The sequence below is a fragment of the Megascapheus bottae genome, chromosome 2 (genome assembly GCF_031878675.1).
Source record: "Megascapheus bottae isolate mThoBot1 chromosome 2, mThoBot2.hap1, whole genome shotgun sequence".
Taxonomy (NCBI): domain Eukaryota; kingdom Metazoa; phylum Chordata; class Mammalia; order Rodentia; family Geomyidae; genus Megascapheus; species Megascapheus bottae.
In genome coordinates this window covers 41,986,809-42,010,819 of record NC_143510.1, presented here as the reverse complement: position 1 = coordinate 42,010,819, position 24,011 = coordinate 41,986,809, and the positions used below count along the sequence as shown (strand labels likewise).

General features: G+C 39.6%; 2 protein-coding genes and 1 pseudogene across 19 annotated transcripts in view; 1 reads left to right on the top strand and 2 right to left on the bottom strand.

Moving 5' to 3' along the window:
• Pphln1 (periphilin 1) overlaps positions 1-24,011 on the bottom strand; it is a 147,787-nt gene that overhangs the window by 104,989 nt on the left and 18,787 nt on the right. For 13 of the 17 annotated variants that reach the window (XM_090324315.1, XM_090324271.1, XM_090324280.1 and 10 more), the window contains exon 1: positions 198-272. The exons of 2 other annotated variants lie outside the window; for them this stretch is intronic. The gene's annotated coding sequence lies outside the window, so the exon portion shown is untranslated. Of the gene's footprint in view, positions 1-122; positions 302-24,011 lie in introns of those variants that run through there. 2 more of the 17 variants (XM_090324405.1, XM_090324323.1) reach the window with 2 other exon arrangements.
• Positions 300-22,831, top strand: Zcrb1 (zinc finger CCHC-type and RNA binding motif containing 1). 2 transcript variants are annotated; one of them, XM_090324420.1, is made up of 8 exons: positions 300-500; positions 2,049-2,134; positions 6,598-6,626; positions 10,782-10,893; positions 11,213-11,320; positions 14,241-14,350; positions 14,679-14,754; positions 22,514-22,831. In XM_090324420.1, the coding sequence occupies exons 2-8, from the start codon at positions 2,051-2,053 to the stop codon at positions 22,538-22,540; spliced, it is 546 nt and encodes a 181-aa protein (XP_090180546.1). In that variant the 5' UTR covers positions 300-500; positions 2,049-2,050; the 3' UTR covers positions 22,541-22,831. The 2 variants fall into 2 exon arrangements, with proteins under 2 accessions (XP_090180546.1, XP_090180542.1); XM_090324416.1 differs by lacking the exon at positions 22,514-22,831 and adding an exon at positions 15,880-16,706 and having other exon boundaries at positions 363-500.
• LOC150066716 (thymosin beta-15A pseudogene) lies at positions 17,007-17,743 on the bottom strand (annotated as a pseudogene).

Genomic DNA, 24,011 nt, shown 5'->3' with positions numbered 1-24,011 from the left:
CCAGCGTCTAGGCCCTGAGTTCAAGCCCCAGTACCGGCACGCACACATACACACACCCACATACAAACACTTCACAATCAAATGCAACAAGAGACTCCTATTTTACTACCAAACATACCCACCCGCAACCCCGGAGAGCTTATTAGTCCTTTTTTCACATCCCTAGTCTTCTCCAACGAGAAATAAAACGCGCTCACCGACTCGAAGCTTCCAGAGGAATCCCGCGAAATCCAGTCGTCGGCTCGTGACCACGATCCCACGATCTCGGGAAGGCACTTCCGGCGCGACTGTTGTGACGTCAACAAACCGCGCCGGAGCCCCCAGAGCCCGGGGTTCCTGCAGATCCGGGTACAGGCGCCGTCTGCTTTCAATTCTCTTTGCTACGCTCCCCCTAGGACCTGAGATGCTTAAACTTCTGCGGGGCTGGAGGAACTGTCGGGGTTAAGCCCCACCTTAGCCTGGGCCTTTCTTCGGTTGCCGGAACTCGCCCCTACCTGAAGGTAAAAGCTGCTCCTACGGCCTTATCCCAGCCCGAGCCTTTTGCCCCGATGAGGTCTCCCCTTTAATTAGACAATTCACCTTTAACCTGCACGAGATACTTTTTAAAACACTATTGATGTTGATTGGTTTTCAAAGTAATCCTCCTCCCCACTACTCATAGACAAGCCTTAAGCACATTTTCCAAACTACTTCGCTAAGTGACAAGCGGTGTGGTGTGGGTGTGTGCGCGCGCGCCTGCTCTAAGGCTTGAACTCGTGGTCTGGGCGCTGCCCCGACGCTTTTTTTTTTTGGTCAGTGCTAAGGGTTTGGGGTAGTTAATTGGAGATAAAGAGTTTCACGGACTTTACCTGCCTTGTCTGGCTTCGAATCACGATCCTGACATCTTCGCCTCCTGAGTAGCTAGGATTTCAGGCATGAGTCACCAGCACCTGGCTCTTGTTTGTTTCATGATTTGGTGATAACACCCAAAATGAAGAAAGCCAAAGAACTTTACAATGTCAAGATATGAAACTAAATGCTTCTCTTAGCATCATTCGACTATATATTATATATGTATATAATAACAACCCAAAATTATTAGAAAAAATTAGTTCAGACTCTTTCCCACTTGATGTGCTAGTGATCCAGAAGCACCTTTCTAACTCTACGTCTTAGAAAATTGAAAGAGTAGCCTCAGGGTTTTTCCTTTATCTAGTTTTTAAGGGGCAGGGAGTTTGGCCTAGTGGTAGAGTGCTTGCCTAGCAAGCACCAAGACCCGGGTTCAATTCCTCAGTACCACATACATAGTAAAAAGCCAGAAGTGGTGCTATGGCTCACGTGTTAGAGCTCTAGCCTTGAGAAAGTCCAAGGACAGTGCTCATGCTCTGAGCTCAAACCCAGGACTGGTGGCAAAAAAAAACAAAAACAAAAACAAATAAACAAACAAAAACCCTCAGTGAGCTGGGAATGTGGCTTAGTGGTACAGTGCTTGACTAGGAACCATGAAGCCCTGAATTCCATTCCTCTGTACCATGTAAGCAGAAAACGCCAAAAGTGGCGCTGTGGTTTGAGCAAAAAAAGCTCAGGAACAGTGCCCAGGCCCTGAGTTCAAGCCCCTGATTGACAAAAAAAAAAGAAAAAAAGAAAAAAACACTCTTCTTGGGACCCAAATAGCCCTGTAATAAAAGCTCAGACAAGACTACGAAAAATTCCTTGAGCTGTGGGCTTTTGAAATTTAAATCAGTGATTTTCCATATTTGGTTTCACTTTGATGTAGGAATGTCTACTTTAAAAAGTGGCACAAGCCTGTAATCCTAGCTACTCAGGAGGCTGAGATCTGAGAATCACAGTTCAAAGCCAGCCTGGGCACAGAGGTCTGGGAGACTCTTATCTTCAATTAATCACTAGAAAAATGGAAGTGGTGGTATGGCTCAAAGGTTAGGGCAGTAGCCTTGAGCTGAAGAGCTCAGAAACATTGCCCAGGCCCAGAGTTCAAGCCCCACGACAGACCAAAAAAAAAAAAAAAAAAGAAAAAAAAAGCTTCTGAGTTGATTTGTTTCCTGTTTCAGAAATGAGTGGTGGTTTGGCCCCGAGTAAGAGCACTGTATATGTGTCCAACTTGCCCTTCTCCCTGACAAACAATGACTTATATCGGGTAAGTTTCTATCTTAAGATAGAGAATTAATGTAAGCAAGTAGTATTCTATATACTGAGGAAGGAATATCAAGATTGAGATCTGAGGACCGGGGTTCAAAGCCAGATGGACAGACAAACTTCAAATTAACTAGCAAAAATCAAGAAGTGGATGTGTGGCTCAGGCCCATAATTTAAGCAAATAGTTTACCCTGGTAAAGATTCTTCCCTTTCTTTCTTTTTTCTTTTTTGCCAGTCCTGGGACTTCTACACAGGGCCTGAGCACTGTCTTGAGCTTTCTCAAGACTAGGGCTCTACTACTTGAGCCACAGCACCACTTTTGGCTTTATCTGTGTATGTAATACCAAGGAATCAAACCCAGGGCTTTGCATGCTAGGCAAGCACTCCCAGCCTCTGGTAAAACTTCCTAATAGGTACATTATAATGTACTTGTGCCATCAAAAAATCAAAGACATTATAAATATGAATATGTCCATATGAATATGGTCAGTCATAGGGCTTGAACTCTGGGCCTGAGCTCTTCAGCTCAAGGCTACTGCCCTATTCCTTGAGCCACAGTGCCCCTTCCGGTTTTCTGGTGGTTAACTGGAGGGAAGAGTCTCATGGACTTTAATGCCCTGGCTGGCTTTGAATTGTTATCCTCAGATCTCAGTCTCCTGAGTAGCTAGGCTTATAGGCCTGAGCCATTGTGCCCAGCTCAAACCTATAATTTCATTTTTTTTCTTTTTTTTGGCCAGTCCTGGGCTTTGAACTCAGGGCCTGAGCACTGTACTTGGACTTTCTCAAGGGTAGAACTCTACCACTTGCGCCACTTCACCACTTCTGGCTTTTTTCTGTGTATGTGGTACCAAGAAATCGAACCTGGGTCTTTGTGCATGCTAGGCAAGTACTCTATTACTAAGCCAAACTCCCAGCCCCTCAAACCTATAATTTCTAAAGAGAATTTACTGTGGTTTTATAGGGAATGCCAAATTTTTATAACCACAGAAGATGGATTTAAACTTAGCACTCCAGGGACTGTCATATCCAGAACTTGAATTCAGGGCCAAAGTGGGCTACATAGCTTATCTCAAAAAAACAAGACAAACAGGACAAAACCCAATAAGCACTTAAGAGTCAACTTGTTGAATGAAGTAGGAACTATTGTGGTAGGCTAATTCTTCCTGCTTGTTTACTTGGCATTTTGGAGGAGTGGACTGATCAGAGTAAACTGGTCCTTTCTCAGATTAAGGAAGTATATATATATATATATATTCTAGTGAATGTACATGATGGAAGCTTCATAGTTTTGTTTGTTGGTCAGTAATCCTAGCTACTCAGGAGGCTGAGATTTGAGGATTGTGGTTCAAAGCCAGCCTGGGCACAAAAGTCTGTGAGTCTCTTATCTCAAATTAACCACCAGAAAGCTGGAAATGGCACTGTGGTTCAAGTAGTAGAGGACTAGCCTTGAGCTGAACAGTTCAGGGACAGCACCCGGCCCAGAGTTCAAGCCCCACAGCTGACCCCCACCCCCCCAAAAAAGGGAAGAGTGACTGGAGGAGATGGAATTTCTTCCAGCATGTTCTTTTACCTTGTTACCTTATAGCTAATAAAATTTCCAACTGCATTTTTCCTGCAGATGTGTGGTTGTGAACTACAAATTCTTTGAAAGATGCAGAGATCCCTGCATATGTTATACATAGTGTTTTGGTTGAGATAATTTGAGCTTCAAAGAACAGAATAAAAATGGACTGCTTTGGGCTGGGAGTTTGGCCTAGTGGTAGAGTGTTTGCCTAGGATGCACGAAGACCCAGGATTGATTCTTCCGTACCACATACATAGAAAAAAGCCGGAAGTGGTGCTGAGGCTCAAGTGGTAGAGCTCTTGCCTTGAGAAAGTCCAAGGACAGTGCTGAGGCCCTGATCTCAAGCCCAGGACTGGCCAAAAAAAAAGGACTATTTCTTAAGAGAATTAAGCCAGCTGTAGTGCCTATATTCCCAACTACTCAGGAGGTGAAATTAGGTAGGACTGTAAGTTTGAGCCCAGTCTGACCAAACAAATGAGACCCTGCTTCCAAAAAAAAAAAAAAGTAAGGAAGGGGGTGGTGTTGGGGGATGCGGTTTGAATGATAGAGTACTTGCCAAGCAAGCCTAAGGCCCTGTTTCAATGCATCAGCAACAAAAAACAGAGACAGTGCACTGGAGAGAACAAGGGCTAGAACTCAGAGCCTGAGCATTGTCATATTGTACTTTTTTGCTCAAGGTTAATTAGTCCTCTATCACTTGACCACAGCTCCACTTCTGGCTTTTTGCTAGTTAATTGAGGATATGAGTCTCAAATACTTTCCTTCCCAGACTAGTTTCAAACCTTGATCCTCAGATCTCAGACAGGCTCCTGAGTAGCAAAGATTACATACATGAGCCACTTGCACCCAGCCTCTCCCCCCGACCCTCGCAAAAAAAAAAAAAAAAAAAAAAAAAAAAATGAACCAAGGATGTGGTATTGAAGAGAAAGAAAAAATGCAAATATGAAAAAGTCAAGTTTGTCCAGGTATCATAGTCAAGACTGTAATCCCAGAACTGGGAGGTTGAGCTTAGAGGAGCACGAGGAGACTGCCATTAGAAATTACTGATCTAGCCAGGCACCTTGTAATCCTAGCAACTCAGAAGGCTGAGCTCTGAGGGTAAAGGTTTAAAGCAACCAGGTCAGGAAATCTCATGAGACTCTTAATTTCCCAGATTAGCTATGAAAAAAAGCAGGAAGTAGAGCTGTGGGCTGGAGTGGCAGAATACTAGTCATGAGCACCAAAACTCAGGGACAGAACCAGGGACTGAGTTCAAGCTCCAGGATGAGTACTGGGGAGAAAATAGAAAGGGGAAAAATTTCTGATCCCCTGCCTCCAGTATTAACTAACATCAGAGTCCAATTATTGCTTTGTTGCAGCATTTTGCAACGATTCATAGAACTCAGAATTTTATTGGTTGTTTGTATTAGGGTATTTTGAAGACTGTCCTGTGGAACATTATGCAATAAATAAGAATTGTGAGTATATAGGTAGGTACTGGCTAAAGTAGAAATAGATGACATGGCTTAGGGTGAAGATGTAGAAGTAAAAGGGAAGAAAAGGTCAGAGGATGGAGAGCTATAAAATGGGATTTTTCTTTTTTTTTCTCCCTCAAGATAGAGTATGTTATGTTACTCAGTCTGGCCTACAACTCATGATCCTACCACAGCTTGCCTAGCGCTGAGAGTACAGGCTTTTCATCATTCCATTACAAGTTCATATAGAAATGGGTTTTCCATTACAAGTTCATACACATACATGTAAGTAATTTGAGGTCGGGTTAGACAATTTAGACCATGAGTGGAGAATAAGAATAATGACATTCTACATTGAAGCAAAAAGTTGCTAGAGCTTTGGAAGAGTTGCTAGCTGCTATGGAGTCGACAGTTGCCGTGGATATGCCTTGGATCTACCACAAGTGGAAATGTTTTATGGATTGCTTGGTTTGTTTTGTTTAGTCCACACCCTTCTTTAAGAAAACCTAAAAGCTAGCCAGGTGCTGGTGGCTAACATCTATAATCCTAGCTACTCAAAGGACTGAGATCTGAGGATCACAGTTCAAAGCCAGCCTAAGCAGGAAAGTCCATGAGACTCTTACCTCCAATAAACTTATTAAAAGTGGTAGAGCTCTAGCCTTGAGCAAAAAAGCTCAGTGACAGCACTTAGCCCCACAACTGGCATCAAAAAAGAAAACAATTAGAAGCTGAGGCAGGTATATAAGATTCTAATAAAAGAACTGTCTTGTAACCTAGGAAAAAAAAAATTAGTGTGTGTGTTTGGAGACAGGGACTTGCTAAATACCCAGATTGGACTTAAACTCACAGTTCTCCTACCTCAGCTTCCTAAATGTAGAAAATATTTCTTGTATAGATAGAAGGCTAATTTTATTTTCATAAGATATAACAAAGAATTTTGTCATTGTACATAAACTGCAGATTTTGACTATGTGAGGAAAAAACTTCCAAACACACTTGTTCTAAATATTATATTTCTATCAAAATACATTTTGAGGAGTCTTTACTAGCTCCCATTTCCTGCATGAGGAGCCAGCCATGTTTCTCTTTCTCTATCATTTGAGTTGTTGAGTAACTCCCTCCTGAAACATAAAATCTAATATATATATATATATATATATATATATATATTAATGTAGTCCAATTTGATATTTGTGCTGTATAGCTCTATTAAATTAGATCATTATATTTTCACATATAAATACATATATATACATATATATATATGGGAATTTGATCTTGTATATAAATTATGCCAGGTGTGGTGGTGCACACCTGTAATAATAGTACTTGGGTGGCTGACTCAAACTGGATCTATGGTAAGACCCAGTCCCACCCCCACGTCCCCCAAAAAAAGGCAAAAAAATATTAAATTATAAACTATCATGTGGTCTTTTTTTTTTTCAGATATTTTCCAAGTATGGGAAAGTTGTGAAGTAAGTATTCACATTATTCACATTATAAGATATGTTTTATGCATATTTTCATTGCTTTTCTACATACATAAACATGTACACTTTGTTTTGTTTTTGCTTTTTGTCGGTTGGGTCATGGGGCTTAAATGCTGAGCCTGGGCGCTATCCGTGAGCTGAAGACAGCGCAAGGCTAAGCTCTACCACTTGAGCCACAGCACTACTTCCTGTTTTCTGGTAGTTAATTGGAGATGAGCATCTCACAGACTTTTGTGCCCAGGCTGGCTTTGAATCTCAATACTCAGATCTCAGCCTCTCGAGTAGCTAGGATTATAAGCATGAGTCACTGGCACCCGGCATGTAGACTGTTTTTTAAGACTTTATTCTATCAGGACAATTTTTTTTTCCTAGTCCTCACTAGAAAAAACAACAACAAAAAAAAACCAACAAAAAACAGCACTCAGGCCCAGAGTTCAAGCTCCAAGACCAGTGCCAAAAAATAAATAAAAACTAAAACCACATACTGTTTGTATAAATTGATTTGTTGGATGGAAGCCCCTTTGAACTCAGACTCCGAGTGCTGTTCTTGGGGTTTCTCAAGGCTAACACTCTAGCACTTGAGCCATAGCACCACTTCTGGCTTTTTCTATGTATATATTACTGAGGAATCAAACCCAGGACTTCATGCATACTAGGCAAGCACTCTACCACTTGGTCAAACTCCCAGGCCATGCAATTTTTTTTTATATTTTATTGTCGGGGTAATGTATAGAGGGATTACTGTTGTATTTGTGAGGTAGTAGGTGCATTACTTTTGAACATTGATACCCTTCTCATGTTTTTGTCCCCCTTTACCTCCCTCTACCCGAAAATTTTGTTTTTTAACTTGATTTTATATTATGACTGGTCTTTAGTACTATGAAGATGTAATGTTTGTTTGGTATTCACATTTTACTACTTCACAATTCATTTAAATAATCTTCATAATCTTTTACTGTTTTGTTACTAATGCTATTATCCAGTGTAAGACTCTGTAGGGTTGCATTGGTTGCCCACACCTGTAATCCTAGCTACTGAGATCTGAGGACCAGCTTCAAAGCCAGCCCAGCCAGGAAAGTCCTTGAGGCTCTTATCTACAGTTAACCACCAGAAAGCTGGAAGTAATGCTGTGGCTCAAAGTGGTGGAATACCACCCTTGAGGGAAAAGCTCAGGGACAGGGACCAGGCCCTGAGTTCAAGCCTCACAACTGACAAAAAGAAAAAATAAATGAAAAGACTCACTAGGTATGGTGGTACATACCACTAATCCTACAATTTAGGATGTGGAGCCAGCCTGTGCCACATAGTGAGAACCTGTCTCATTTAATGTAAAACAATGAGAGATGGGGAAGAAAAATGGAAGGGGCGAGAAGGATCAAGATGCATTGTTCTTGTCAGCCACTGGTGTCACACATCTATAACCCTAGTTACTCAAGAAAATGACATCTGAGGATCATAGTTTAAAGTTCAGGGTCAGGGCCGGAGTTTGGCCTAGTGGTTAAAGTGCTTGCCTAGCATGCATGAAGACCCGGGTTCGATTCCTCGGTACCACATACATAGAAAAAAGCTGGAAGTGGTGCTGAGGCTCAAGTGGTAGAGCTCTAGCCTTGAGAAAGACCAAGGACAGTGCTCAGGCCCTGAGCTTAAGCCCAGGACTGGCAAAAAAAAATAAATAAATAAAATAAAGTTCAGGGTCAGCACTCAGGCCCAGAGTTCAAGCCCCAAGACCAGTACCAAAAAATAAAACTAAAACCACATACTGTTTATATAAATTGATTTGTTGGATAGAAGCCCCTTTGTAAGTGAATAGACATCAGTCTTCATTTAAGCAAATACTTTGCACTAGAATGTGTTATCAGGTATACTATAAATAAGTTGCCACTTGTCAGTAAATAACATAAAATTTAAGATATCAATGTGTATGACTTACAAAGCATTTATGAGACTGATAAATACAAAATATATTCTCTCCATTTCTACAAAGCATAAATATCTCTGGAAAATGGTAGAAAATGATCATGGATAATGCCCCTTGGGGCCAAGAATTCAAAAGGATTATAAGAATTTGAGGGCCAAAGAGTGTGGCATAATGGTAGAGTGCCTGTCTAGCATGAATGAAGCCCTGGGTTCCATTCCTCAGTGCTACAAACACAGAAAAAGCTGGAGGGGTGCGATGGCTCAAGTGATAGAGTGCTAGCCTTGAGAAATCTCAATAGTAGTGTTCAGAACCAGGCGCAGTGGTTCATGCCTGTAATCTTAGCTACTCAGGAGGCTGAGATCTGAGAATCATAGTTCAAAGCCAGACTGGGTACTAAAGTCCCTGAGACTCTTATCTCCAATTAACCACCAAAAAACCGAAGTGGCACTGTGATTCAAGGAGTAGGTCAGCAGACTTGAGCTGAAGAACTCAGGGATAGGGTCCAGGCCCAGAATTCCAAGTCCCACGACAGACCAGAAGAAAAAAAAAAATCAGCCCCCCCCTCCCTTTTCTGTTTTGTTTCATTGATATTTGTCATGATTAGATTTGTGTTGTATTTTTCTTGGCTACTATACTTAATAAAAGTTATATCCATTTCAGGGTGTCACAGCTGAAGGTATATACTGTCCATCTGGCCCTTATTAGTGATTTTGTGCATGTGGTGGTCCTAGCACTTGAACTCAGGATCTGAGCACTGTTCCTAAGCTTTTTTACTCAAGGCTAGCACTCTACCACTTGAGCCACAGCTCCATTTCCAGTTATGGTTCATTGGAGATGAGTCTCACAGACTTTCCTGCCTAATCTGGCTTTGAACTGTGATGCCTAGATCTCAGTCTCTTGAGTAGCTAGGATTACTGGCATTTAAACTTGGGGGTCTCATACTAGTGAGGCTGGCACTCTACTTCTGAGCTAGGCCTCCAGCCTTTTTTTTTTTTTAAGAAAGTTTCAAAGTCTTTTTGTTCTTAATCCACTTCTTTAAATATACTTTTTTTTTTTTGGATGGATCATGGGGCTTGAACTTGGCCTGGACACTCTCCCTAAGCTCTTCAGCTCAAGGCTACCACCCTACCCTTGAGCCAAGCCCCACTTCCCATTTTCTAGTGGTTTGTTGGAGAGAGAGTCTCAGATCCTTTTGTTCCTAGCCTGGCTTTGAACCTTGATCCTCATATCTCAGCCTCCTGATTAGCTAGGGTTACAGGTATGAGCCACCATGCCAGGCTTAAACATATATTTCTTTAAATGTAATATCAGACACTAAACTATTGGGAAAGCAAATAAGTAAGAAATTTTGTTTTATTTTTTTGTATTTAAGAAAATTTCTCTGCTTTGCTTTGAATATTTTTCATGGTGAAGGAGTAGTTTCTCTGCCCTGCCAAGTGCCATTCCTCATTCCCATCCTTATTTTTTTTTTTCCATGCCAGTACTGGGAATACCACAAACCTCAGATCTCCACCTCTGAAATAGCCACCAGCACTCAGCTTTTCTTTCTTTCTTTCTTTTTCTTTTTCTTTTTGCCAGTCCTGGGCTTGAGTTTAGGGCCTGAGCACTGTCCTTAGACTTTCTCAAGGCTAGAGCTCTACCACTTGAGCCTCAGCACCACTTCCAGCCTTTTCCTACGTATGTGGTACCGAGGAATTGAACCCAGATCTTTGTGCATGCTAGGCAAGCACTCTACCATTGGGCCAAACTCCCAGCCTTTTCTTTCTTTCTTTCAATATCCCCTCTGTTCTTTGCTATCGTACAGTATTGAAGAGATAGCTGATTGCTTAACTGTATTATTAATCTCTTATTTTAAAATGTCTTAATATTTAATTCTTCTTAAAACTTGAGTTTCTCAAGGAGTTACTAATTTCTGCCTTTTTTTTTTGCTTGTCCTGAGACTTGAATTCAGTATCTGGGCACTATCCCTGAGCCTTTTTTTGCCTAAGCCTAGCATTCTACCACTTGAGCCACAGCACCTCTTCTGGCTTTCTCTGAGTAGTTTATTAGAGGTAAGAGTCTCATGGACTTTCCTGCCCAGGCTGGCTTCAAACCACTCCTCAGATCTCAGCCTCCTGAGGTAGGATTACAGGTATAAGCCACAGGGGGGAGAGGGTGTAGCTTATTATATGCCTTATTTATTTCTTCCTTATGTGTAATTGACTTTTCATTTATGTTTTCAGGGTTACTATAATGAAAGATAAAGATACTAGGAGAAGTAAAGGGGTTGCATTTATTTTGTTTTTGGATAAAGACTCTGCACAAAACTGCACCAGAGCAATTAACAACAAACAGGTAAGTCATTTATTCTCATGAAGATTTTTTAACCCAAAAACCAAAAGAAAAAGGGGAGATATAATAGAGACAAATGTGATGAGTATGGATTCAGAGAATATATAACCTATAAGGGGGGGGCTGAAAAACAGATGTCAATATTAGTAAAACGTAAGAAAGAAAAGTACTACAGGATAGAATTTATTATACATATGGAGCAATTGCTCAAATAACCCAAGAAATAAAGTGGAACTGAAGATATGAGCAATCAGGATTAAATAACTAGTTGTAGGTTTCAGTGAAATACATTTCTGTGCATTTATATTTTTCTCTGGCTTAGTTATTTGGTAGAGTCATAAAGGCAAGCATTGCTATTGACAATGGAAGAGCAGCCGAGTTCATCCGAAGGCGAAACTACTTTGATAAATCAAAGTGTTACGAATGTGGGGTAAGTGACCCTAAAACTCAATGAACTTGTCCACAGCTGAAGGCATTCTCCATGGCATGGGGCTCGACCTCAGGGCATGGGCACGGTACCTGACTTCTTTTTTTCCCATCCCTCAAAGGGATCGACAAAAACATACATAATTAAAAAAAAAAAAAAAAAGGCTGGTGGGGACCAAGACAAGTGGAAGGGTATCAATGTATGTGAATTAATGCACCTTCTATCTGGCAAATATCAAGTAACCCTTCTATTAATTACAATAAAAAATATATGAAAAAAAATTTTTAAAAATTAAAAAAAAAAGTGGGGGGAAAGGAGCTGGGTGTGGTGGCTCACTCCTGTAATCCTAACTACTCAGGAGGCTGAGATCTGAGGATTGCGGTTCTAAGTTCTAAGCCAGTCTGAGCAATAAAGTCCAGAGACTCTTATCCTTGAGTCTCTATCTCCAGTTAACTATCAGAAAACCAGAAGTGGTGCTATAGCTCAAGGGGTAGGTAGGGCGTTAGCCTTGAACTAAAGAGCTCAAAGACTGTGGTTAGGCCCCCAGAGTTCAAGCCCCACAACGGACCAAAAAAAAAAGTTGTGTTATCTAAGCAAATTTCATTGAAATCTATGTCAAGATAATCTTGGTTGGATCATACATCATGTTATTTTCACCAGTTCTAAATCTTTTTCTTTTTTCCTTTATTTATTTGTTTGTTTTTGATGGGCCTTGAATTCAGTGCCTAGGCACTGTCCTTGAGCTTTTTTTTTTTTTTTTTTTTTTTGGTTGGTCATGGGGCTTTAACTCTGGGCCTGGGCTCTGTCCCTAAGCTCTTCGGCTCAAGGCTACCGCCCTACCTCTGGGCCTGAGTGCTGTCCCTGAGATTTTAGCTCAAGGCTACGGCTCTACCCCTGGAACCACAGTACCACTTCCATTTTTCTAGTGATTAATTGGAGATGACAGTCTCATGGACTTTAGTGCCTAAGCTGGCTTTGTACCACAATCCTCTAATTAAAGCCTTCTGAGTAGCTAGGATTACAGGTATGAGCCCCAGTGCCACTTCTGGCTTTTTCTGTGTATGTGGTACCAAGGAATTGAACCATTCATGCATGCTAGGTAACCATTCTACCACTAGGCCATATTCTCAGCCCCACAAGTTTTGTAGTTGGTAGTTGTAGTTGGGGGGCAAACTGTCCCTGAACCTCTTTGTGCTCAAGGCTAGTACTCTACTACTTGAGCTACAACTGTACTTCCAAGTTTCTAGATCTTTAAAATCATTCTCTAACCAGTTGTAGAATAATATTTAATAATAATATTTGTTCCATTGTCTTAAAAAGATTTTAGTAACAAATTTTTGTCAAGGATAGTGCCTATTTTCTATATTTGCCAGTGTTTAAGCCTAAGGTTAAGACCAGTGTCATACTGTGACGTAGCCTCTCTGTAAGATGTGATGTCAGTATTTTGTGGCTGAACTATCTCCACATTTTCTAATTCTCCTTATGATCTTCTGTTAGCCACTTATAGTTTTGGTAATCACCAAAAGAGATAATAGGGCTAGGAGTTTGGCCTAGTGGTAGAGTGCCAGCCTAGCATGCACAAATTCCTTGGGACCACCTACATAGAAAAAGCCAGAAGTGGTGCCGTGCCTCAAGTGGTAGAGCTCTAGCCTTGAGGAAAGTCCAAGGATAGTGCTCAGGCCCTGAGTTCCAGACCCAGGACTGCAAACAAACAAACAAACAAAAAACACTGTTGGCAAGCATGGTGCCATAGGCCTATAATCCCATAATAATCCCAGCACTTATTCTGAGGCTACATAGTAAAGCCCTGCCTCAAAAAAAAAAATATGAAACAGGGCTGAGAATATGGCTTATTGGTAGAATGTTTGCTAGCAGGCATGAAGCCCTGGGTTTGATTCCTCAGTATCACATACACAGAAAAAGCTGGAAGTAGCACTGTGGCTCAAGTGGTAGAGTACTAGCCTTAAGCAAAAGAAACTCAAGGACAGTGCATAGGCCCTGAGTTCAAGCCCTAGGACTGGCAAAAATAACAGTTAATATATTTTACTTAACCCAATGTGTATCTGAAATAATACCATTTGGATTTGTAATATTTTTTTGTTGTGTTTATTGCTTTCTGTGTGGTACTGGTAATTGAACCCAGCCTGGTCCAATGCTTGGCACATGCTCTACTGCTGAGCTTTATCCCAAACCTCCCCTTGTTTTTTGGTTTTTGTTTTCTTTTAATGGTACTGGAACTTGAATTAGAGTCTCACTACCACTCAGCTGTTTCATTCTTAGCTGGTACTTTACCACTTGATCCATAGTTTTCATCTGTTTTTGTTTTTTTAATAGTTATGCAACATGTTTTAAATTAAGTTTTATTCCCATTTTACCAAATAACAAGTTTGAAATATAATTTTAAATTACCTTATTTCTTGGAATTTGATATTTAAAATGTTCTAGGAAACAATTCTTTTAAAGGACCTTCTAAAATACTCCCTAATTATCAAAGTAGCTTTTTGGGAATTATATCTCAGGGTCTGCTCAAAATAACTGTTGTTTTGTTTTGCGGGAGTCTTGAGGCTTGAAGTCAGGGCTTAAACCCTGTATCTAAGCTTCTTATTTGTGCATCGCTAGCACCATTTCACTTGAGCCACTGCCCCACTCTGGCTTCTTTTGGTGTTTAATTAGAAACAGGAGTCTCATAGGCTTTCCAGCCTAGGCTGGCTTCGAACTGTGATTCTCAGATCTCAGCCTCTTGAGTAGCTAGGATTACAGATATAAGCTACCAGTATGTGGTAGCACTAAGTTTTATCATTTAGTTATTTCACATATTTCCTGTATAATATTCTTTTTTAAATTCTGAAATCTTAGGCATAACAAAGTTTCTACAGCCAAAATTACAAAAATTTTTCCTTCCTTTTTTGATGTTACATAAAAGGAAAGTGGACACTTAAGTTATGCCTGTCCTAAAAATGTGCTTGGAGAACGTGAACCTCCAAAGAAGAAAGAAAAAAAGAAAAAAAAGAAAGTTCCTGAACCAGAAGAAATGTATGTATACCTCTTTTTTTTTTTTTTTTTTTTTTTTGCCAGTCCTGGGCTTGAGCTCAGGGCCTGAGCACTGTCCTTGGACTTTCTCAAGGCTAGAGCTCTACCACTTGAGCCTCAGCACCACTTCCAGCTTTTTTTTTTTTTTCTATGTATGTGGTACCAAGGAATCGAATCCGGGTCTTCATGCATGCTAGGCAAGCACTTTAACCACTAGGCCAAACTCCCGGCTCAGTATACCTAGTTCTTAATAAGTACCTTAGGATATTGCTTTTGTCTCTTACCTGTTAGGTGATGGCATTCTGACATTTTTTTTTTTCTAATTCCTCAGTGAGGAAGTAGAAGAAAGTGAAGATGAAGGAGAAGATCCTGCTCTTGACAGTCTCAGTCAGGCCATAGCATTCCAGGTATTGCATTCTTTTAGAGATTCTAGGGCTGATGATAGGCTTCAGTAATAGAGAACTTGCCTAACATGGTATAAGCCGTGGTTTCAATCTCCAGTACTGCAGGGAATTTAAAAAAAAAAAGTGGGGGAAGAACATGAGGAGAGAGAGGATCTGTCTGGTGTCTAGTGTTGAAGTGGACTTTTTAAGCCAGGGTCAGTGGGAGCCTACTTAGTATAAGACTAGCCTAGGCAATAGTACAGCTCCCTATCATGGGAAGAAAAAATACCCAGAAGTGGTGGTACATTTCTGAGATTTCAGTATTTAGGAGGCCAAGGAAAGGTGATCGTGTTGTTTGAAGCTAACCTGAGTTATACATCAAGACACTAAGTAAAAACAAAGTTAAATTTGAAAATAACAAATTAGACAGTGGTAGCAACACCACCAATTACACCAGTAATCCTAAATTCTTGGGAAACTAGTAACAGGAAGATCATAGTTTGAGGCCAGTCTAGGCCTTGAACTGAACCTAGTAGACCCCTTCCCAATGCATAGCTAGATGCAGTAGATGCCTATTAAAGGCTAAAAATAACAAATGAAAGGCAGTTAGAGGCATGGCCCCTGAGATATTGTGTCAGCCTAGCAAGCTCAAGGCCCTGAATTCAAACCTCAGTATCACCAAAATCAATAATAAAAGGCACCATGAAATGAAAGGCACCATGAAACTTGATTAAAGTTTTATATTCCTTATGTACTCTAATGATCATTTCACCACAGCAACCTTTCTCTCTCTCCACTTAAATTTGAAGCAACAGGGCTGTTTCTCTAAGTTCTTTGTATGAATCAAGTTTTCATTTCTTCATTCTAAGTTTTAAAGGTCCTACAAGACTTAAAATGTGTTATTCATTACAGAATTATGCAAAGCTATTTGTAGCTCAACCAAAAAGATTTCTCAGAAATTTGCCTAGCATGATTTGGATTAGCACTGCGTTGTGACAAAATTGAGTACTAGAGCTTCTTGTTTGAATAGCCTGGGAGGGGAAAGATGCTGGCGGTGCTGGCATTTGTGTTACCGTTTTGCCATGTTTGAATTGATGCACCATAATAAATACTGGTTTTGTTTTCTTTGTTTTCTGAATCACATTATAGCAAGCCAAAGTTGAAGAGGAACAGAACAAATGGAAACCTAGTTCAGGGGGTCCCTCAACATCAGATGATTCAAGACGTCCAAGGATAAAGAAAAGTGCATATTTCAGTGATGAAGAAGAACTTAGTGATTAAAATTGTATTTATTATGTAAATAGCCTTGAAATTAAAAATCTTAAGAGTACTCAGTTCAGTTGAGGACTAAAGATTATTTTTAGTATTGACCCTAAGAACACTTTTAATACCACTTTATACAGGCAGGAAAGTCATTGAGACTCTTTCCTCTAATTAACCACTAACCACCAAAATTAGGAAGGTGAGCAGTAGTTCAAGTGAGAGTGCCAGCCTTATCAAAAAAAAGCTAAAAGATAGCTCCAAAGGCCTTGAACTCAACCCCCAGCACAAAAAGAAGAAAAATGAAGAATTTATTTCTGTTTTGTTTTTAATTATTAAGTCAGGCACTGGTAGTTCACACCTGTAGTCCTAGTTGTTCAGGAAGCTGAGATTTGAAGATCACAGTTCAAAGCCATCCCAGGCAGGAAAATCCAGGAGACTCATATCTCCAATTAACCACCAAAAAACAAAGTGGTGCTGTGGCCAAAGTGGTAGAGCACAAGCCTTGAGCAAAAGAGCTCAGGGACAAGACCCAAATCCTGAGTTCAAACCTCATGACTGACAATTTTTTTTTTAAGTTATGATCATTTTAAGCTGGGCACAGTGGCTTTTGCCTATAATTCCAGCTACTCGGGAGGCTGAGATCTGAGGATCAAGGTTCAAAGCCATCCCAGGCACCAAAGATCATGAGACTCTTGTTCAATTAACCACTAGAAAATGGGAAGTGGAGCTGTGGCCCAGAGTTAGGGTGGTAGCCTTGAGCTGAAGTGCTTAGGCCCAGAGTTCAAGCCCCATGACCCACATTTTTTTTAAAAAGATAATTTTAAAATATTATGTTTCTATCTCACTTTGACTACATATAGCTTAAACATCCATAATATGAAAATTCAAAATCTAAATTTTTAAAGCACCAACATGATCATTCAAGTGAAAAAAATTCTACCTTATGAAAAACATCTTCAACATTAACTAGTCTTTTTTTTTTAATGTTTTACTATAAATGAAAATTAAGATGTCACGAAAGTATGATTATAAAGCAGAAGGCACCATCGTAGCTAAAAACTGGCTCACTCTGTCTGTAGGGGGCACAAGGACCACACTCATAATGGTCATCCATAGTGACATTACTGACAGCAGTCATCTACCATCTGAAATTTCACTTTAAAAACAAATTTAAGGGGGCCCTAGCTATGATGAACTTCTAACCAGGGAATATAGAAGATAAACCATTTACAGATGCCTCAAATCTCCACAAACACACAGATTTACAGAAATAATCCTAAAAGCAGGAATGTCAGGCCAGGTTGAAGCATGCTCTTGAGAAGCAATCTGCATTTAGGATGTTTGAACAAAGTGTTTCTCCTGCTGGATAGTGTCCTTTGAAGGAAGAGTGTTTTTTTCCTCAGTATTAGTTTTCTTCAGTTTTGATCTGTCAAACTTCTCCACTTCGGACATATCTGGCTTATCACTCATTTTGACTGGAGGCCTGGTGACTCCGGCTAGGACCTGGGCTGAAGACAGGCTGGCAGGCACAGAGCTGGTGGGTAACATTAACTAGTCTTAACATGGTATCTGAAGCCTGTAATCCTAGCTAATTGGGAGTTAGAGATCAGAGGAATCTCCATTCATAAAGTTATGAAGACATAAAAGTTGTGAGACTCAAAGACAAACAAAACAACAACAAAGTGTGATTTGGACTGGGAATGTGACTTAGTGGTAGAGTGCTTGCCTAGCATGCATGAATCCCTAAATTCAGTTCCTTAGTACCACATAAACCGAGAAAGCCAGAAGTGGCTCAAGTGGTAAAGTGCTAGCCTTGAGCAAAAGAAGCTTGGGGACATCATGCAAGCCCAGGACTGGCAAAAATAAGTTCTGAGACTCCATCTCAGCCAGTGCCTGAGCACAATGGCACACACCTGTCATCCCAAGCTACAGTGGCGGCTCTGACTGAGTACAATGGCAATACACCTGTCACCCCAGTAACAAAGGGAAGCACAAATGTATATATGTTACACACCTTTTGGTTATCTGTGTAACAAATGTTTTTTGGTCTTAGACTTCACTGTCATCCCCCAAAAATCTAAAATATGAATTATTTCTGGCCCTGGTATTTTGTATAGTTGACAAAGCCTACACTAGAAACAATTAAATTTAAAATTTTAAGTATCAGATACAGTGAAATGCTATGATCAATCCATTAAAAAAAGGTAGTAAGTGATTTGAAGAGCAACATGACAGTGCAGAGCTTGTAACCCCAGCACGTAGCAGACAGAAGAGAATCATTAGCTGAAGGCCAATCTGAACTACACAGCAGCTTCAAGGCCATGTACAAGTTTGAGGCCAGCCTTGGCTACACAGTGAGAGCCTGGCTTCAAAAAAAAAAAAAATAGCTCTAAAAAAGCTTATAACCAAATATCTTAATTATTTGCCCCTTCAGTAACACGTTCTATTCTTCAGATGTGATTACTTAAAACTATTTGTCTTGATATGTGCCAGTATCTTGCTAAATAAAACATATTTCTGTTCATTCATAAATAAGCCAGGATTTCTCTGTACTATTCCCAGTTCCTTTATCTTCCCAGTGTGATCATACCAAACTTGCTGGCTAAATACCTACTGATTGCTTTGTTTCTTATGGCCATGTTCATACTTTTTGTATATTTTTCACATTTTCAAAATTTTCTTTTAAGTAGCCATATGAAGGATTTGTCAACATGTCATATTATGAATATAATGTATCTTGATCAGTGTTATCCCTTCCACCATTCTTCACCCAGCTCCACCCAGCTCCTCAAGTTATCTGGCTCTATTTCACATCTGTATATTGAGTATAATAACTGCATTTTCCCATTCATATTCTCTCTCCATTCCTCTGCCCCCCTCTTTTTGAACTCACCCCTCTCTGACAAAATATCTTTCATCTTCCTGGCATTTATTTTGTTAAACTGTAAATTCATTTTTCAAAGGTGTTACACCATTGGAATCCTTCCCCACATACACCATACTTCAATTTGTGTATGTCTGTATATGATCCTGTGTATATTTCATTTATAATGTTTTCATTTATAATTTATGTGAGAAAAAATATGCACCCTATGTCACTCTTATTTCACTTAACATAATTTTTCTGGTCTATCCATTGCCCAGACAAGACACAATATTATTTTTCCTCATATATGAGTAAAATTCCATATATATATATATATATATATATATATATATATATATACCATACTTTCTTGATCCATTTGTCAATTATAGGGTATCTGGGTTGTTTCTATGGTAAATTGTGCAGCAGTGATTGTGAGTGTGCAACAGTATTGTAACTAACTTCAAATCTTTTGGATAATTATCCAGGAGTCTCATCACTGAATCATAGGATAGTTCTATGTTTAGATTTTGAGGAATCTCTAAACTGCCTTTCAAAATGGTTGCACTAGATTATGTTCCCATTAATAGTGTAATAAAGTCATTTTTTATTTTGGTCAGTTGTGGGACTTGAACTCTGGGCCTGGGTGTGTTGTCCCTGAGCTCTTCAGCTCAAGACTACCACCCTACTCCTTCAGCCACAGCGCCACTTCCTGGTTTTCAAATTGTTAATTGGAGATAAAGAGTCTCACCAACTTTAGTGCCCAGGCTGGCTTTGAACCACAATCCTCAGTTATATCTCCTGAGTAGCTAGGATTACAGGTGTGTATAGCTAACAGCATGTATTCCCAATGATGTCCATTCTGAATAGACTGAGATGTAATCTCAGTGTTATCTTGATATTTCTTTTATGGCATTTTTTCATGTGTTTATTGGCCATTGTTAGTTCTGAGAAGTTTCTATTTAGCTCCTTTGCCCATGTATTAACTGAGTTAGTGATTCTTTGTAGGGGGGAGGGTTAGTTTTCTTGAGCTCTTTGTGTGTTCTAGGAATTAGGCCCTTGTCAGATATATTTACCACATTTCTTTATGACCTGTCTCCCAGCGGTTAGCTATATGGAATAGGATTATTGAGCCTTTTATTTTCTACTGTGTACATTTCTATTTGTTAGAATGCTTTCTTTTAACATCCTCATATTACCATTTTAATTACAAAAGCAGTAAAATTTGAAATCTACAATGGCAATGAAAGTGTTAACCACCACCACCATCGTAGAATCTTCGAATCTCACAACTTGGCACACACCTGCAATTCCTGTACTCAGTGATCTAGGACAAAATCCAAAGTTAGAAACTGCCTGGACTACAATGTGATAAGCTGCTTGAAAAAATTGTTTTAATAAAATTACATATTGATTATAATATATAATTATATAATGTTTCTGGCTGATTCAGTAAAATACTACAAAAATTGAAATCAAACTTTTTTCAAAAAAATAGATGAGCTGGGTGCTGGTGGTTCATTCCTGGAATCCTAGCTACTCAGGAAGCTGAGATCTGAGGATCACAGTTCAAAGCCAGCCCAGGCAGAAAAGTCTCATTACCTAACTCAGGTAACTGTAACCCCTCTATATCATCTTTACAGTAAAAATTTTAAATATATATATAAAAGACTTTTTAAGCTATAATCTCACAGAAAGTGCATTACAGACTGCACATAAAAACTAGAGTGAAAATATTTTTACATTTTTAATTTTATTACATAAATGAAACTTTTTTTTAACCTGGTTGGAATAAAATCTCAAGAAATAGACTACTCATGGCATTGTACAAGTAAATAGTAAGAATGTTTTATTCTTTAAATTGGACATTACATTTTATTTTATTCTACAGTTTAGGGCTACAAAGCTAGTCACTCTCAAAAGAAAAAAAAAGCTTTATGAGACACATATAAGAAACACATACATATATAACTATATAATATGTAATTATGTAATAACAATAAAAATATACATATACTATAATGTATATATAATATAATCAATATGAAATATATTAATAGATAGTATATAATATAGATGATGTATAACATGCATAAAACTATATATTTTATATATTTACAATACATTTGTGTATGTCATATTTATAATGTTTTATTAGATATATACATATATAAACAAACCGGCTAGAAACTGTAAAGAGCTACTCGACCATCATATCTCAGGCCAACTCTGACACTTGTTGACATTTTTAAAGTATGGAATTTTATTTTTAGGTTTTTCACCACTGTTTTCTCTGTACTGCCTTAGTCCTACACACTGTCATTTGGTGGCAGAAATGGCCACAGTATCTCTAAAATTAGTCCCAACAGCAAAAGTCCCAGGGAAAACCCTGTGTGGTCGGATCAAAAATGACAGAGACCCACTTATGGGGAGTCACAGTAGTGTGTAACCTAACCTATGCAGCCACGTGTGGTCTTGTGAACCCTCTATGTGGTATGTTTTCACTTGGAATAGAAATTACCCTGTCTAAATACACTTCACGTCTTCTATTTATTGCCATGGGCAGAAGATTGCAGCAGGTGAGAATTCAGAAAGGAGCTTTGTCACCAAAAAGATGTCATTTCCCTATAATAAATATTTTCACCAACTATATGCATCACACTCGGAAAGAAATCTAAAACATTGGAAGTAAATTTGATAAACACTATTACTTAGAATAATAATGTAATTACAGAGACCAAACCCCAAATATGTAGAATTCTTAGCCATTGTCCATTTAAATTAGAGCTAATCGCTTTTTCCCCCCCATGGTGATAATGAGGTTTGCTAAACAGGCTTGTCTACCATTTGAGCCATACCCCCAGCCAGCTTAAGATTTAGAGATGTCACTCGGTGGCAGTGTGCTGATCATTAGTGAGGCCCTGAGTTCAATCTCCAGCACCAAAAACTTAAAAGTCAAATTACTATGCCCAAGCACTGTCTTTGAAATTTTTCATCTATACTTGTTTTGTGTTGTGTTTTGTCAATCATGGGGCTTGAACTCAGGGTCAGGGCCCTATTCTGGAGCTTTTTTCTGCTCAAGGTTAGCACTCCACCACTTTGAGCTACAGTTCTACTTCTAGTTTTCTGGTGGTTAACTGAAGATAATAGTCTCATGGACTTTTTTGCCCAGCCTGGCTTCCAACTGTGATCCTCAGATCTCAGCCTCCTGAGTAGGAAAGATTACAGGTGTGAGCCACCGGCACCCGACTTTTTTTGTTTGATGTTTTTGTTTATAAGTTTTGTTTTGTGAGACTGGGACTTACTTAAACTCAGTGGTAGAGTGCTAGCCTTGAACATAAAGCTCAGGTACAGTGCCTAGGCCCTAAGTTCAAGCCCCAGGAGGGGCACAATAAAAGTGTAAGTAATTAAATAAAATTTTAATATCTAATGAGATTTTTCAGAGAAAATAATCTGATATACAAACCTAAAGATTTTTGCTTGTTTGCCAGTTTGGGGCTTCTTTTGCTCAAGGCTAGCACTCTATCGATAACTCAAGCCACAGCTCCACTCATGAACCAAGGGCTTCATGAATGTTCACTAAATATTAATTGTTCATTGAGTATTTTTCAGAAACAGTCTTCATTTTTTAGTAACTATAAAATTATTTCACAGGCCCAGGGCAGTGGCTCACTCCTGTAATCCTAGCTACTCAGGAGGCTGATATCTGAGGATCAAGGTTCAAAGCCAGCCCGGGCACTAAAGTCTGTGAAGACTCTTATCTCCAATTAACCACTAGAAAACCAGAAGTGACACTGTGGGGTGATAGCCTTGAACTGAAGATCTCAGGAACAGCGCCCAGGCCCAGAGTCCTAGCCCCACGACCAACCAAATAAATAAAATAGTTTCACATTTTAGGTGGGTATTTTCTAAAACAACTTCATAGCTACATTACTTTCATAGCCATTTTTCCCTTACTCTGATAATGCTACTGATAATATGACAACATTCCACACTGAGTGCTTAAGGACCATTCTAGGCACTTTAAGTGTATTTGTTTCATTTTTTTATTCTTTTTCTGCTGGTACTGGGGCTTGAACTCAAGGCCTAGGATCTATCCCTTAGCTTTCTCCCTCAATGCTGGTGCTATACAACCTGAGATACTGCTCCACTTCTAGTTGTAGAATGGATAATTGGCTACTTGTATGGAAGAATTTCATGGACTTTTACCAGGCTGACCTTGAACTTTGATTCTCAAATCTCAGCATCCTCAGTAGCTAGGATTACAGGAATAAGCCACCAACACTGGGCTTTTAAGTGTATTTTCTCTTTAATCTCCATAAGAACCAAAGGAAGTGGCAAAGGCTCAGTGATAGAACATTTACATGCCTGTATCAGGCTCTAGATATGAGCCCCAGCATTCATCCAAAACAAAAAAAAAAGACCATTGGAGCTGGGCCCAGTGGCTCACACCTGTGATCCTAGTTACCGAGGAGGCTGAGAACTGAGGTTTGCGATTCAAAGCCAGCCTGGGCACTAAAGACAGTGAGACTCTTATCTCCAGTTAACCTCCAGAAAATGGGAAGTGGGGCTCAGGGACAGCACCCAGGCCCAGAGTTCAAGCCCCATGACCTGCGCAAAAAAAAAAAAAAAAAAAAAAAAATGGTGCATATCCATTTTACATATGAAGAAACCAAGCCACGGAGAATCTATGTTAAAGTAGATGCAATGTAAATACCACAGCATATTTAAACTCCATGAGTTCAAGTGAACTCTATCTTGCTATTGATAATGAAAAGCTGCAACATCAAGATCAGGTTCTTTGTCTTTCTGGTCTTAAAAAATGAGTCCATGAACAAGAAGATGTAAAAGGGCAAAGATTTGAAGACAAGGATAAACAGCTGGGCTGGGAGTATGGCCTAATGATAGAGTGCTCGCCTGGCATTCATAAAACTCTGGATTCGAGGGCCCGGGAGTTTGGCCTAGCGGTTAAAGTGCTTGACTAGCATGCACAAAGACCCGGGTTCGATTCCTCGGTATCCCACATACACAACCAAGCCGGAAGTGGCAGAGACGAGACACAACCAAACCGGAAAAGTGGCAGAGACAAGACTGCGACGGCGACAGAGAGCGAAAGAAGCGAGCTGAGCTGAAGTGAACAGAGCCCAACCGA